At 44.5% G+C, this 14035-nt stretch overlaps 1 protein-coding gene across 1 annotated transcript in view; it reads left to right on the top strand.

Moving 5' to 3' along the window:
• The window catches only part of LOC123774194 (uncharacterized), a 236164-nt gene that overhangs the window by 169198 nt on the left and 52931 nt on the right, over positions 1-14035 (top strand). The window contains exon 7 of the mRNA XM_069312668.1: positions 13484-13638. Within this exon, the coding sequence (XP_069168769.1) occupies positions 13484-13638 (155 nt within the window). The remainder of the gene's footprint in view (positions 1-13483; positions 13639-14035) is intronic.

The raw sequence follows: 14035 nt of genomic DNA on the forward strand, positions 1-14035 counted from the left end.
GGTAGGCGCCAGCCTAACCAGAGGGGCATTGGGCCATCGCAAAAGCCTAGTGTGGGAGAGAGGAAGCTGCTGGATGGAGTACAGGTTACAAGTGCCACTGTGAGGAGACAACGCACCTACGGGAGAAGAGGAACCGAGAAGAGAGAAGATTGGCGAAGAGATCATGAGAGGAAACATGGAGTACCTGTAGGACGCAGTGGAAATGCAAGACTATCTCGGAGTGCACGACGCGGTGGAGGCGCTGCGTGCACTAAATCTTACAGTGGTAACGAGCCGTTGGAGTACACTCGTAGACACGGAGAGAGGATTTCCTGTAGGTGTTCAGGGAACACCCATCACACCCGGTCCTATGCGAGGTGGAGATACAATGAGGCAAGTGACTGGCAAGGTGGTACGAGCCACGTCACCAACTGGAGGAGTGACACTCCAGGAACGGAGGGGGCAAGAGTATAGATTGCCCTCTTGAGTGCTGCTCATCCGATATAACTCTTATTTTAAGGGGAGGGGTATGTTACAGTGCCCTCTCCTATTTCTTCCGTTTGCCGGCTTAAAGAGTCATATCAGCTCTCCCTACTGATTCTCAGAGGTTCAGGGAGTCTAATGATGTATGTGGCGACCAGACCGGCTGCCAGTTAAGGGAAGGAAGTTATATTATAAGTTGTAAATAAAGGAAAATTGGCGCCCTGTTATAAAATGAAACAGTATCCCCTACGGCGGATATGACCTTTTGGAAGGGACATTAGCCGATCGCGGATTGGTCGACGTAGGTCGCGGGCGACAAATTAGGGCCCGCCATGACGTCACCGAGTGCCCCGGGCGGCGCCAACGTCAGAGTTGTTCTGACCTTGGAAGCGACAAGACGCGCCTCGGTCTGCTCTCAAGGATTGGAGGCTCTGCAAGCCTTGTTCAGTGGATTGAGCTGGCCATCGCAGCCCATCATAGTTATTGGAGACCCTGCGCTTCTGGGAAGCAAAAGAGGAACCAAGTTCAGTGAGCAGAGAAGTGCCAAACTTGGAAAATAGTCGGCGACGACGCTGGGCGGCGCCGCTGGCTGGACGTTGAGGTCTGGAAAGTGGGCGGGCAGGCCTAGCTGTGACTGGGGTCACATCCACTGAGAATCTTGGAAGGACGACACCGTGCCTAGGACAAGGAGCAACGCCTTGTGGGAGAGGCGAGTGTGGGGAAAATAGTGATTAGCTCAGCGCCCATCGATGAACCAGGATTGGGGCAGCTGAATCTCAGGGATTGGAACAGCGATGACGCGAAGGCTCCACGACACCTGAGGACCTGTGGAACGTCCTGGATCGTCAAGGATCGACCCAAGGAAGCGTGGGAACCTCACACCATCGAGGGACAGGCGTCGTGAGCCAGGAATGTAAGGTTTTCCCTTATGACATTTTCCCTCCAATTACCCCTTGTATGAGTAGGCTAGTTAGGCCACAATATTTACTTGTGTATGTGGCAGCAAGACTTTATTACTTTAATAGTAGAATAGGCTGCAAGGCAGCTTGAGTCCAGGACTGTCAGAGAGGACAGTGTGTATGGATGGCAGGACAGTGAAGAAGAGGCGCCGACGTGGTGAAGAGGCCCTCCTGTGAGAGTGTGAGACTCCTGTCTTTCTGCCCAGTTGAAGGAGGGTTGGAGGTCGTGGAAGAAGAGGCTGACGATCTCCAGACTCATTATCCATATTTCCGTATTCATGTATTACTTGTGATTGTGTGTGTGTGTTCATGTAATTTGCATCAGTAAATCCACACATTTTATCACTGTGTTTGAGTGTGCCTCCATTTATGATATTTCTCTATGAGCATACATTTCTGGCTACGAACAATATATATAACACCCACTGAACTGCGTTGCTGGGGCGCAGATATAATAACCCAGCTGGCGACCTTGCTAAGAGGAAGATAGAGAAGACAGGCGGGAAAGGAGTTCCTGCAACCTTTTTTGTCTGGCAGGCAAGACTCAGGGAGGTCATGGTTATAGGTAAGCCTGAGTCTTCCTTCACTCCCCCATGGGTCTAGGCCGGAACTGTTAACAGCAGTTTCCCCGTGTTTGACTGAAGGGCTTTCAGGGTGAATCAGTGGCACCCCTTTGTGGTGGAAGCAAAGACCTGCGGAGGTGGGCATTGTTGGTCCTCTCTTGTGTGACCAAGGAGACTCCGGTGAATCCAGGGAGTCGGAGGGGCTGAGTATTTGAGCCTTTGAGCCCCTAGCAGCCGAGTGTTAGCAGAGCCCCGGACCACCCACCCCCACGTGACATATGCAAGGCCCGATTTGCCTAATAAGCCAAGTTTTCATGAATTAATTGTTTTTCGACTACCTAACCTACCTAACCAAATCTAACCTAACTTTTCGGCTACCTAACCTAACCTAACCTATAAAGATAGGTTAGGTTAGGTTAGGTTGGGTTGGTTAGGTTCGGTCATATATCTATGTTAATTTTAACTCCAATAAAAAAATATTGACCTCATACATAATGAAATGGGTAGCTTTATCATTTCATAAGAAAAAAATTAGAGAAAATATATTAATTCAGGAAAACTTGGCTTATTAGGCAAATCGGGCCTTGCATAGTAGGCTGAGAAGTGCGTTCTGGCTACTAGGTACGACACATATATATATATATATATATATATATATATATATATATATATATATATATATATATATATATATATATATATATATATATATATATATATATATATATATATATATATATATATATATATATTAATTTCATCAACACAAGACAGAACACGAAACAATGGGTATTGAATAGAAGTGTTTGTAGAAAACCTATTGCTCCATATTTCTTGATGCTTCTATACTGGAGCGGAGTCTTGAGGTGGGTAGAATATAGTTGTGCATTAATTGGCTGTTGATTGCTGGTGTTGACTTCTTGATGTGTAGTGCCTCGCAAACGTCAAGCCGCCTGCTATCGCTGTATCTGTCGATGATTTCTGTGTTGTTTACTAGGATTTCTCTGGCGATGGTTTGGTTGTGGGAAGAGATTATATGTTCCTTAATAGAGCCCTGTTGCTTATGCATCGTTAAACGCCTAGAAAGAGATGGTGTTGTCTTGCCTATATACTGGGTTTTTTGGAGCTTACAGTCCCCAAGAGGGCATTTGAAGGCATAGACGACGTTAGTCTCTTTTAAAGCGTTCTGTTTTGTGTCTGGAGAGTTTCTCATGAGTAGGCTGGACGTTTTTCTGGTTTTATAGTAAATCGTCAGTTGTATCCTCTGATTTTTGTCTGTAGGGATAACGTTTCTATTAACAATATCTTTCAGGACCCTTTCCTTCGTTTTATGAGCTGTGGAAAAGAAGTTCCTGTAAAATAGTCTAATAGGGGATATAGGTGTTGTGTTAGTTGTCTCTTCAGAGGTTGCATGGCGTTTCACTTTCCTTCTTATGATGTCTTCGACGAAACCATTGGAGAAGCCGTTGTTGACTAGGACCTGCCTAACCCTACAGAGTTCTTCGTCGACTTGCTTCCATTCTGAGTTGTGGCTGAGAGCACGGTCGACATATGCGTTAACAACACTCCTCTTGTACCTTTATATATATATATATATATATATATATAACTGAAAACTCACACCCCAGAAGTGACTCGAACCCATACTCCCAGAAGCAACGCATCTGGTATGTACAAGACGCCTTAATCCACTTGACCATCACGACCGGACATAATGAGGTGATAGCCGAGGCTATTTGAACCACCCCACCGCCGGCACTCGGATAGTTATCTTGGGCATAGCATTTTACCAAATCACCTCATTCTTTGGGGCAACACGTGAGGAACACAAATGCGAACAAGCCTGAATGGTCCCCAGGACATATGCAACTGAAAACTCCTGGTCCTGGGGACCATTCAGGCTTGTTCGCATTTGTGTTCCTCACGTGTTGCCCCAAAGAATGAGGTGATTTGGTAAAATGCTATGCCCAAGATAACTATCCGAGTGCCGGCGGTGGGGTGGTTCAAATAGCCTCGGCTATCACCTCATTATGTCCGGTCGTGATGGTCAAGTGGATTAAGGCGTCTTGTACATACCAGATGCGTTGCTTCTGGGAGTATGGGTTCGAGTCACTTCTGGGGTGTGAGTTTTCAGTTGCATATGTCCTGGGGACCATTCAGGCTTGTTCGCATATATATATATATATATATATATATATATATATATATATATATATATATATATATATATATATATATATATATATATATATATATATATATATATATATATATATATGTCGTACCTAGTAGCCAGAACGCACTTCTCAGCGTTCCCTGTACATACCAGTTGCGTTGCTCCTGGCAGTATGGGTTCGAGTCACTTCTGGGGTGTGAGTTTTCAGTTGTATATAGTCCTGGGGACCATTCAGGCTTGTTTGCATTTGTGTTCCTCACGTGTGCCCCAAAGTATTAGGTGATTTGATAAAATGCTATGCCCAAGATTACCATCCGAGTGCCGGCGGGGAAGTGGTTCAAATAGCTTCGGCTATCACTTCCTTATGTCCGGTCGTGATGGTCAAGCGGATTAAGGCGTCCCTGTACATACCAGTTGCGTTGCTCCTGGCAGTATGGGTTCGAGTCACTTCTGGAGTGTGAGTTTTCAGTTGTATATAGTCCTGGGGACCATTCAGGCTTGTTTGCATTTGTGTTCCTCACGTGTGCCCCAAAGAATGAGGTGATTTGATAAAATGCTATGCCCAAGATTACCATCCGAGTGCCGGCGGGGAAGTGGTTCAAATAGCTTCGGCTATCACTTCCTTATGTCCGGTCGTGATGGTCAAGCGGATTAAGGCGTCCCTGTACATTCCAGTTGCGTTGCTCCTGGCAGTATGGGTTCGAGTCACTCATGGGGTGTGAGTTTTCAGTTGTATATAGTCCTGGGGACCATTCAGGCTTGTTTGCATTTGTGTTCCTCACGTGTGCCCCAAAGAATGAGGTGATTTCATAAAATGCTATGCCCAAGATTACCATCCGAGTGCCGGCGGGGAAGTGGTTCAAATAGCTTCGGCTATCACTTCCTTATGTCCGGTCGTGATGGTCAAGCGGATTAAGGCGTCCCTGTACATACCAGTTGCGTTGCTCCTGGCAGTATGGTTTCGAGTCACTTCTGGGGTGTGAGTTTTCAGTTGTATATAGTCCTGGGGACCATTCAGGCTTGTTTGCATATATATATATATATATATATATATATATATATATATATATATATATATATATATATATATATATATATATATATATATTTATGTCGTACCTAGTAGCCAGAATGCACTTCTCGGCCTACTATGCAGGGGCCGATTTGCCTAATAAGCCAAGTTTTCCTGAATTAATATATTTTTTCTATTTTTTTTATGAAATGATAAAGCTACCTATTTCATTATGTATGAGGTCAATTTTTTTTATTGGAGTTAAAATTAACGTAGATATATGACCAAACCTAACCAACCCTACCTAACCTAACCTAACCTATCTTTATAGGTTAGGTTAGGTTAGGTAGCCGAAAAAGTTAGGTTAGGTTAGGTTAGGTAGGTTAGGTACTCGAAAAAAACAATAATTCATGAAAACTTGGCTTATTAGGCAAATCGGGCCTAGCATAGTAGGCTGAGAAGTGCGTTCTGGCTACTAGGTACGACATATATATATATATATATATATATATATGTCGCTTAGATTTGAAGGAGGGAGGGGAAGGGGAGGGGAGGGAGAGGGAGAGGCCTAGGGGACGGACGTGTGGCGGAGGAGCTGCTGCTTTCTCAGCCATTACCCTGAGACATCTTGGCCTCACCGTACCAAGACTCAACCATATTCACTGTGAATACACCAAGCAGACGTGGAAGTGGCCGGAAGTGCCTACTGTGTACCATCTATGTGAAAACTTATCAAAACAGGTGGGTTGGCAGTGTGGAGTCATGGAGGCTGGAGTGAGGGGCCAGGATGCCCTGCAGGCCTCCCTTAGTGAGGGGAGGTGGGGGGTGAGTGAGGGGTGTTGTGTGGTCAGGAGAGAGAGGTGGGGGTTGCGCGTGTGCCAAATAGTGTTTTGTGTTTCTCTTTTTTGAAAGTTTTGTTGAACAAGTTACGTTGTCAGCGATAATTGGCGCAACATATCTATCATATTGTTAGTACATCACACGTGCAGTGAGTCAGATTATAAGTGTGTGATTCATTCATTATTGTGCAGTGATATACGGGGGAATTATACCAGTGTTAGTGTCGCCCTGACCCCCGCCCCCACCCAGCGCCCAGGCCGGGAAGTACCTGCTCTCCCACTCCTACCCACCCCACCACGTCGCCTCCCCACCCACGAGGCCACCTTGCCACCCGCCCATAGAAGCCGGGAGGCTCCCATGTGTGTCTACGCCACCCACCCACCCAATGTATACCCACATATTGTGTAGTGGGTGTATACCCACACTTTGTATAGAGGTGGTATATGTATTACCACTCATCTGAGTAGTAAGTGCCACGGCCAGCTGATCATCCCCCCAGCCTCCAACCGCCGCCCACCCTCCAGTCTCCACCCGCCGTCCACCCTCCCGCCCAGCGCCCGCCCATGTCGCAGCTCTCAACAGATAGCCAGGCTTCTCCAAGCCAAGATGAGCCATCAAGCAGGGATAGACACGGTAGACATCAGACGTGTGACAGGGTATGCTATATCCGGTTGAGGGACGATAATGTGCGCTTTCATGCCAACAACGGAGCCAGGTGTTTGGGTTCTGGGCGCCCTCCCAGGGAGAACACCAATTAACAGCCCACACCGCCCGTAAGGCAAAACACCTCCCAGACCTTCATTCCCATAGAAAATTTATTAGAAGCTATCAAAGCAACATCGGCCAGAACCTTGCAACACATCCCTAAAGCAGCCCGCCCCCATGCAGCAGCCAAATTATCTGCCCTCCTGAGAAAGGTCAACGACTCTCCTGGAACGACCCAAGCATGGCACAACCTCCTAATGTTTGGCAACATATGTCTAGCCACCCCTGCAAGGAGAGGCAAAACCTTAGCTGCCTCAGTCATCAAAGCTATAAATGAATTTCCCAGGGAGGACAACCAGGTGCGCCTTCCCACTCGCGCGAGAAACACCCACGGCAGGAAGAGCAACAGTGGCACATCCGAGACATCAAAAGTCAGAACATCAGTCACCAAGAAAATAGAAGAAGGAAACACTATTGGCGCAATATGAGTCATCACCAGTGAGGACTCAATTGCCGACAGAGATGCCGCAACAGCTCAAGCCCTAAGGGAGAAACACCCACCCAGGGCTCCGCGTGAGGACGACATTGTACAAGTGGGGGTTACCAGAGTATAACCTCTCTGGGTGGCTGAATCTGTGGTCAATAAAGCAGCCATGTCCTTCCCTACAGGATCAGCAGGTGGGTTCACAGGACTAAAACCCAACCACCTCAACCAAATGCTCAACTTTGCACTGGGTGACATTGCAAAGAACCTCTTGGTGGAACTAACCAGATTCACCAACACATGTCTAGCTGGCAACATACCAGCGTCCATAAGACCTATCTTTTTTGGAACATCTCTCTGTGCTCTAAAGAAAAAGGATGGAGGGATCAGGCCAATAGCTGTGGGCAATTCTCTCCGGCGTCTCGTCGCAAAGGCAGCTGCAAGAACAGTTAGTGATGCAGCGGCCAACATGCTGAAGCCAAAACAGCTCGGGTTTGGGATTCCACAAGGGTGTGAGGCGGCAGCCCATGCAGCTCGAGCCTTCATTGCCAACATCACAGACGAAAAGGCCCTTATCAAGCTAGATTTCAAAAATTCCTTCAATTTGGTGCAGAAGAATGCTGTACTCCGTGCGGTTCATAGTCATTTCCCTTCCCTCTACCCTTTTGTACATTCATGCTACAGTATGGATCTTAAGCTACTTGTTGGCGAACATGAAATTGACTCGCGAGAAGGCGTCCAACAGGGTGACCCCCTTGCTCCTCTCCTTTTCTGCTTAGTCATCAAACAAGTCACAGAGGCCCTGTCCAGCGAGCTTAACATCTGGTTCTTGGATGATGGTACCCTAGCTGGTTCCCAAGAATCCCTCCTGGAGGACATCAGAAAAATCCAGGAGCAAGGTGCAGTTTTAGGCCTCACCCTGAATCCTTCTAACTGTGAAATAATATGTTCCAACCAGGGCATCGTAGAGAGAATAGAGGGTCTTCTGCCAAATATCCATAAAACTAAACCTGAAGACACTCCTAGGAGCTCCCCTGGGGTTGAAAGCCATCGATGAGGTCCTTGATAAGAAAATCGCTGACCTTAAGAGGATGGATGGGAGGATTGAGGATTTTGATGCTCATGATGCACTCTACCTCATCACCAGATGTCTGTCCCTCCCCAGGTTAACCTACTTTCTGAGGTGTTCACCATCTTACAGTAGCCAAAAACTAAGTGAGTATGACCGGTTACTGAAATCAATGCTAGAAAAAGCCCTTAACCTCTCTCTCGATGACCTACAGTGGAAACAAGCCTCTCTTCCCGTAATACTTGGGGGCCTCGGAGTTCGAACAGCAACGCAAATCGCTGTTCCAGCCTTCCTGTCCTCCTTATCAGCATCCGACGACCTTGTGAAGGAAATTCTACCTGCCCACTTACATCAGCTGGCAGGTGTACATGATCCCAATTTTACACGCTGTGCAACAGAGTGGGCCTCTCGTACAGGCCAATCACCTCAACCACCATCCCCAAAAGCCCACAAGCAATCCAGCTGGGATGGCCCCATTGTAGACCAAGTTGCTGCAGAGTGCCTGGGTGCTGCAACAACACAACACGACATTGCTCGCCTCACAGCAGTAGCAGCACCACATGCAGGGGATTTCCTGTTAGCAACCCCAATGTCGGCAACTGGCACGCGTCTCACACCACACGCCCTCCGAATTGCTGTGGCCCTCCGCCTTGCTGCCCAATCCACACCAGATATAGGTGTATTTGCGGCGAGGTGGTGGCTGACAGGTACGGGCACCATGGCCTACTCTGCCAAAGCACAGGGGGATGGCACTCGAGGCACAGTGAAGTTAACGGCATCATCAAGAGGAGCCTCACCACAGCTGGATGCCCAGCTGAAAGAGAGCCCCGTTACCTAACGCCCCGTAACTCTGATGCTCTTATTGGTCGCCCGGATGGTATCACAGTGAACCCCTGGAAGAATGGCAAGCAGTTGGTATGGTACTACACGTGTGTATCAACCCTGGCTAACACCTACATTAACCTCAGTGTTGCACAACCAGGTGGCGCTGCCACCCACAGGGAAGCAGCCAAATCCCGTAAGTATAGAGAACTGGATCACCACTACAATTTTGTCCCCATTGCTTCTGAGACACTCGGCGCCTGGGGTAAAAGTGCTACAAGTTTTTTGAAGGAACTGGGTTCTAGGCTCATTGAAACAACAAGGGACCCAAGAGCTGCAAGCTTTCTTTTCCAGCGCCTCAGTGTAGCGATACAGAGGGGACATGCGCACTGCATCCAGGGTTCCTGCCCGCCATCTGAGGAGCTGGAGGAACTCGACAACCTATGGTAACCATCTTTGTAATCCATATGTAACTCCTTTTTTGTAACAAAGTTCAAATAAAGTAAATATATATGTGTACATACAAAAGAATGGGGGTGGTAGGAGAAGATAATATTAGTGTTCAGTGAGAAACCACAAGGTCTTCTCTGAATACTTTTTATTTTCTTCTCCGAGGCTATGGGTCCCCACATTGGCACCAGAGGTGGTACCCTCACAAACATATATATATATATATATATATATATATATATATATATATATATATATATATATATATATATATATATATATATATATATATATATATATATATATATATATATATATATATATATATATATATATATATATGTCGTACCTAGTAGCCAGAATGTACTGCTGAGCCTACTATGCAAGGCCCGATTTGCCTAATAAGCCATGTTTTCATGAATTAATTGTTTTTCGACTACCTAACCTACCTAACCTAACCTTATCTTTTTCGGCTACCTAACCTAACCTAACCTATAAAGATAGGTTAGGTTAGGTTAGAAAAAAATTAGAGAAAATATATTAATTCAAGAAAACTTGGCTTATTAGGCAAATCGGGCCTTGCATAGTAGGCCGAAAAGTGCGTTCTGGCTACTAGGTACGACATATATATATATATATATATATATATATATATATATATATATATATATATATATATATATATATATATATATATATATATATATATATATATATATATATATATATATATATATATATATTAGGGGTACCACCTCTGGTGCAATTGCAGGAACCCACATCCTCAAAGAAGAAAACACAGAGTATTCAGAGAAAATCTTGTGGATTCTCACTGAATACTTTATTCTTTTCTTCTCCTACCACCCCTATTATTTTTTGTATGTTTAGTTTTATTTTATTGCAATGCTACAGTTTTCAGAGAACACACACACACACAGAAATATATAACAATTAAACAATCAGCGTTCGAAGATCTCGTCCAGCTCCGTGGAGGTTGGGTGCGTACCCAGGATACAGCACGCATTTCCCCTCTGAATTGCGACACTGAGGCGCTGGAACAAGAAACTGGCTGCTCGTGGGTCTCTAGTTTTCCCAATGAGTTCCTCACCAACCTCTTTTAAAAACTTGAGTGCACATTTACCCCAGGCGCCTAGAGTCTCAGAGCCAATCGGCACGAACTTGTAACAACGTTCTAGGTCTCTGTACTTGTGGATTTTCTGGGTCTCCCTGAAGGTGGCTGCCCCACCTCCCTCCGCTGAGCTGTAACGTAAATAGGTATCAGCCAATGTAGATGCACAGGTGTAATCCCATACGACCTGTTTACCTTCCCTCCATGGCTGAAGGGTGACTCTATCTGGGCGTTTTTGGCACATTGTCAGGTCTGCGCTTACCCACTGCTCTGAATGGAGCAACGTGAGTAGAGAGTTTGAAAGAGTAACTCAGGTATTGGTGAACAACGGATATAGCAACGCGGAAATAAACGCTGCTATAAGAAGACACTTGGACCGTTGGTATAATTCAGAACCTAGAACAGAAACCACAACACACCCCAATAAAATTATATTACAAATCAACCATGCACAGTGAACATATAAAAGAGGAAAGAATAATGAAAGAAATAATCCGTAAAGGATTAAAAAGCACTACTCCTAACCAAAACATAAACCTGATAATATTCTACAAAACCAAGAAGACTTCCTAACTCCTCATCAAAAACAGCCCGAAGCCGACGGAGAACCCTCTACAGCAGTCAAGCGTTGTATACATGTACACTTGCCCCCACGAAGGATGTAACCTTCAATGTAAGTACATAGGTATGACGTCGACCAAGCTGACGAGGCATTTGACATGCCATCTTCAATCAGGTGCCCCTAGGAATCACACGAGACAAGCCCATGACATTACTCTAACAAGAGAAATGTTGAACAAGAATACCTGCATAATAGACAAAACCCAAGATGCAAGAAGATTACAAATTCTTGAGGCAATTCACATAAGAATAGAGCGACCTACCATGAACACCCAAATCACGGAACTATTTACTCTATCCACCATGAGAGTAAGGACAAGACAAGAACATATCGATGCCAACACAGAAGACAATGTCCAACATGATAGGCCAATTACACTGGATTAATCTTTGTGTTTAGATAGGAGCTGCGTCGTATGGGCCAATAAGCCTTCTGCAGCCTCTATGTTTCACCTCACATTTATCCCTTATGTATCCCCCGATGTTTTCACCTTTATTGTATTATCACCTGACCCAGTGCGGGTATAAAATCAACTAGTATTGTAAGATCTGTTCACTTGAGAATGAACCATGGAGGTTCGAAACGTTGTGCAAATTATATAAATAAGTGTAATACACTCTATAGTAAATCACTTCTTTTCTTCACCTTAAAAGTACGAAAATGAGTTTTGGAGAACTCCTATTTCAATTAAGCCCTGATGCTAAGAAAATAGTTAGAGGGATAGAAGCCCTAAACCAGAAAATAATAAATACAGAATATGCGGTCATATTCAATGAAACATGTTTGAAAGAAAACCTGCTGCCAGTATACACCAATATATAATATATATATATACATATATATATATATATATATATATATATATATATATATATATATATATATATATATATATATATATATATATATCCTACCTTGAGGTGTTTTCGGGGCTTAGTATCCCCCCGACCCGGTCGTCGACTAGGCCTCCTCGTTGCTCCTCCTCATATGTCACATAAATGAGTCCCATAATTTTGAGCCTATAGATGTTCCAAACATTGAACTATATAAATAAACAAATTATACACTTTTGAATAATATTACAGCAAAAAAAACAGAAGAGATGAATGAGAAACATCAAAATAATTGTGAAAAATTATATTCGCGGCAACTGCCACCCCACGGGGTGGGGTGGCAGTGATTAAGTGCTTAATTGCACACTAGTTTCCTTATCAGCTATCTCACCCTGTCAGCATAAATGAGACAAATGTAAGTGAATTCATGTGTGTGTATATATGTATGTATATGTGTGTGTGTATGTATATGTATGGGTATAAAGTATATATGGAAGCTGATCAGAATTCCATTTCACCTTTGTGAATGTACATTAATGACACTATGTAAAAGACACATCAAACACTTTATGTAGGGCATACGTAAATCTGTGTATCTATGTATTTACGTATGTAGGCTAGCTTAGCATTTTAAAAGCACCGAATCACCTTCTGTGGTTGAGTGTTCAATAAACCCTTGAACTATATGTTTAACACTTCTCTAACCCTGTCCATGGAGGACAGAAGAAAATGTATATATTCTGGTTAGCATTGTAAATGTGTGGCCACGTCTGTGGTAGAAAATAATAATAAAAAAATAAATAAATAAAACCCACGGGGTGACAGAGTCGAGTGGTCCTGAGCTCCATCGCTCAGCGCTTATAATTTGCTCAGCTTCCCAGCTCCATCACTGCTTAAGCATGTCACATACATAATATTTTTTTAGTTTCTCGTGATCAGAGAGTGCATTTTAACAATATAAGAGGAGAAAGTCATTTTGTTGAAAGAATTTATTTTCGGCACACCACGGGGGTGTCATTTTAATGAAGAGTAGTGCAGTGGGTAGACCAACCACAACAGCAGTTTCTAAACTAAACAGCTGACATATGTGAACAACCGCTCTCTCCAACGTGAGGGAGCGTCCTGGTGAATGCCTCACCAGGAGAATGCCTGGTGAGGCATTCTCCTTCCCAAGACCATTCAGTTAAGTGATGTCTGCACCATTAAGTACTGAGGTCAGTGGATATGGTTTTTCCAGCTTAAAGTGTTCCCTTTATTATATGTTACATGCACTTGAATATTCGTAAAGAAAATTATACACATCATCCGCCATAAAATTCAGTTACGTTTTTATCACTGAGTAGTTTTTGCTTTACAGATTCATACCAAGATTCATTTTTGTGCTACCTGCCATACTACCACGTATATGGGATTGTGCCTATTATGATGACAGGACTACAAATGGGTGTAAAACTGGTCTCTACACCCAAGTTTGATCCCAACACCTTCGTCAAGGACATCAGGCAACACAAGGTAGGTGGGGTGTTATGACTCAGGCTAGCAAATTTGTTCATTATTTCCCGCCGATCGGCCGAGCGGACAGCACGCGGGACTTGTGATCCCGGGTTCGATCCCGGGCGCTGGCGAGAAACGATGGGCAGAGTTTCTTTCACTCTATGCCCCTGTTAGCAGTAAAACAGGTACCTAGGTGTTAGTCAGCTGTCATGAGCTGCTTCCTGGGGGTGGAAGCCTGGCCGAGGACCGGGCCGCGGGGACAATAAAGCCCCGAAATCATCTCAAGATAACCTCAAGATCCTCACAGTTTTCTATCTTATGCTTCAAACTCCCACATTATATTATGCTACTCACTCCCCCAATATTTGTGCCTAAGACATGCAACTTCACCATTGTCATCACTGATATCAACATA

Source organism: Procambarus clarkii, chromosome 73, assembly GCF_040958095.1.
Source record: "Procambarus clarkii isolate CNS0578487 chromosome 73, FALCON_Pclarkii_2.0, whole genome shotgun sequence".
Taxonomy (NCBI): Eukaryota; Metazoa; Arthropoda; class Malacostraca; order Decapoda; family Cambaridae; genus Procambarus; species Procambarus clarkii.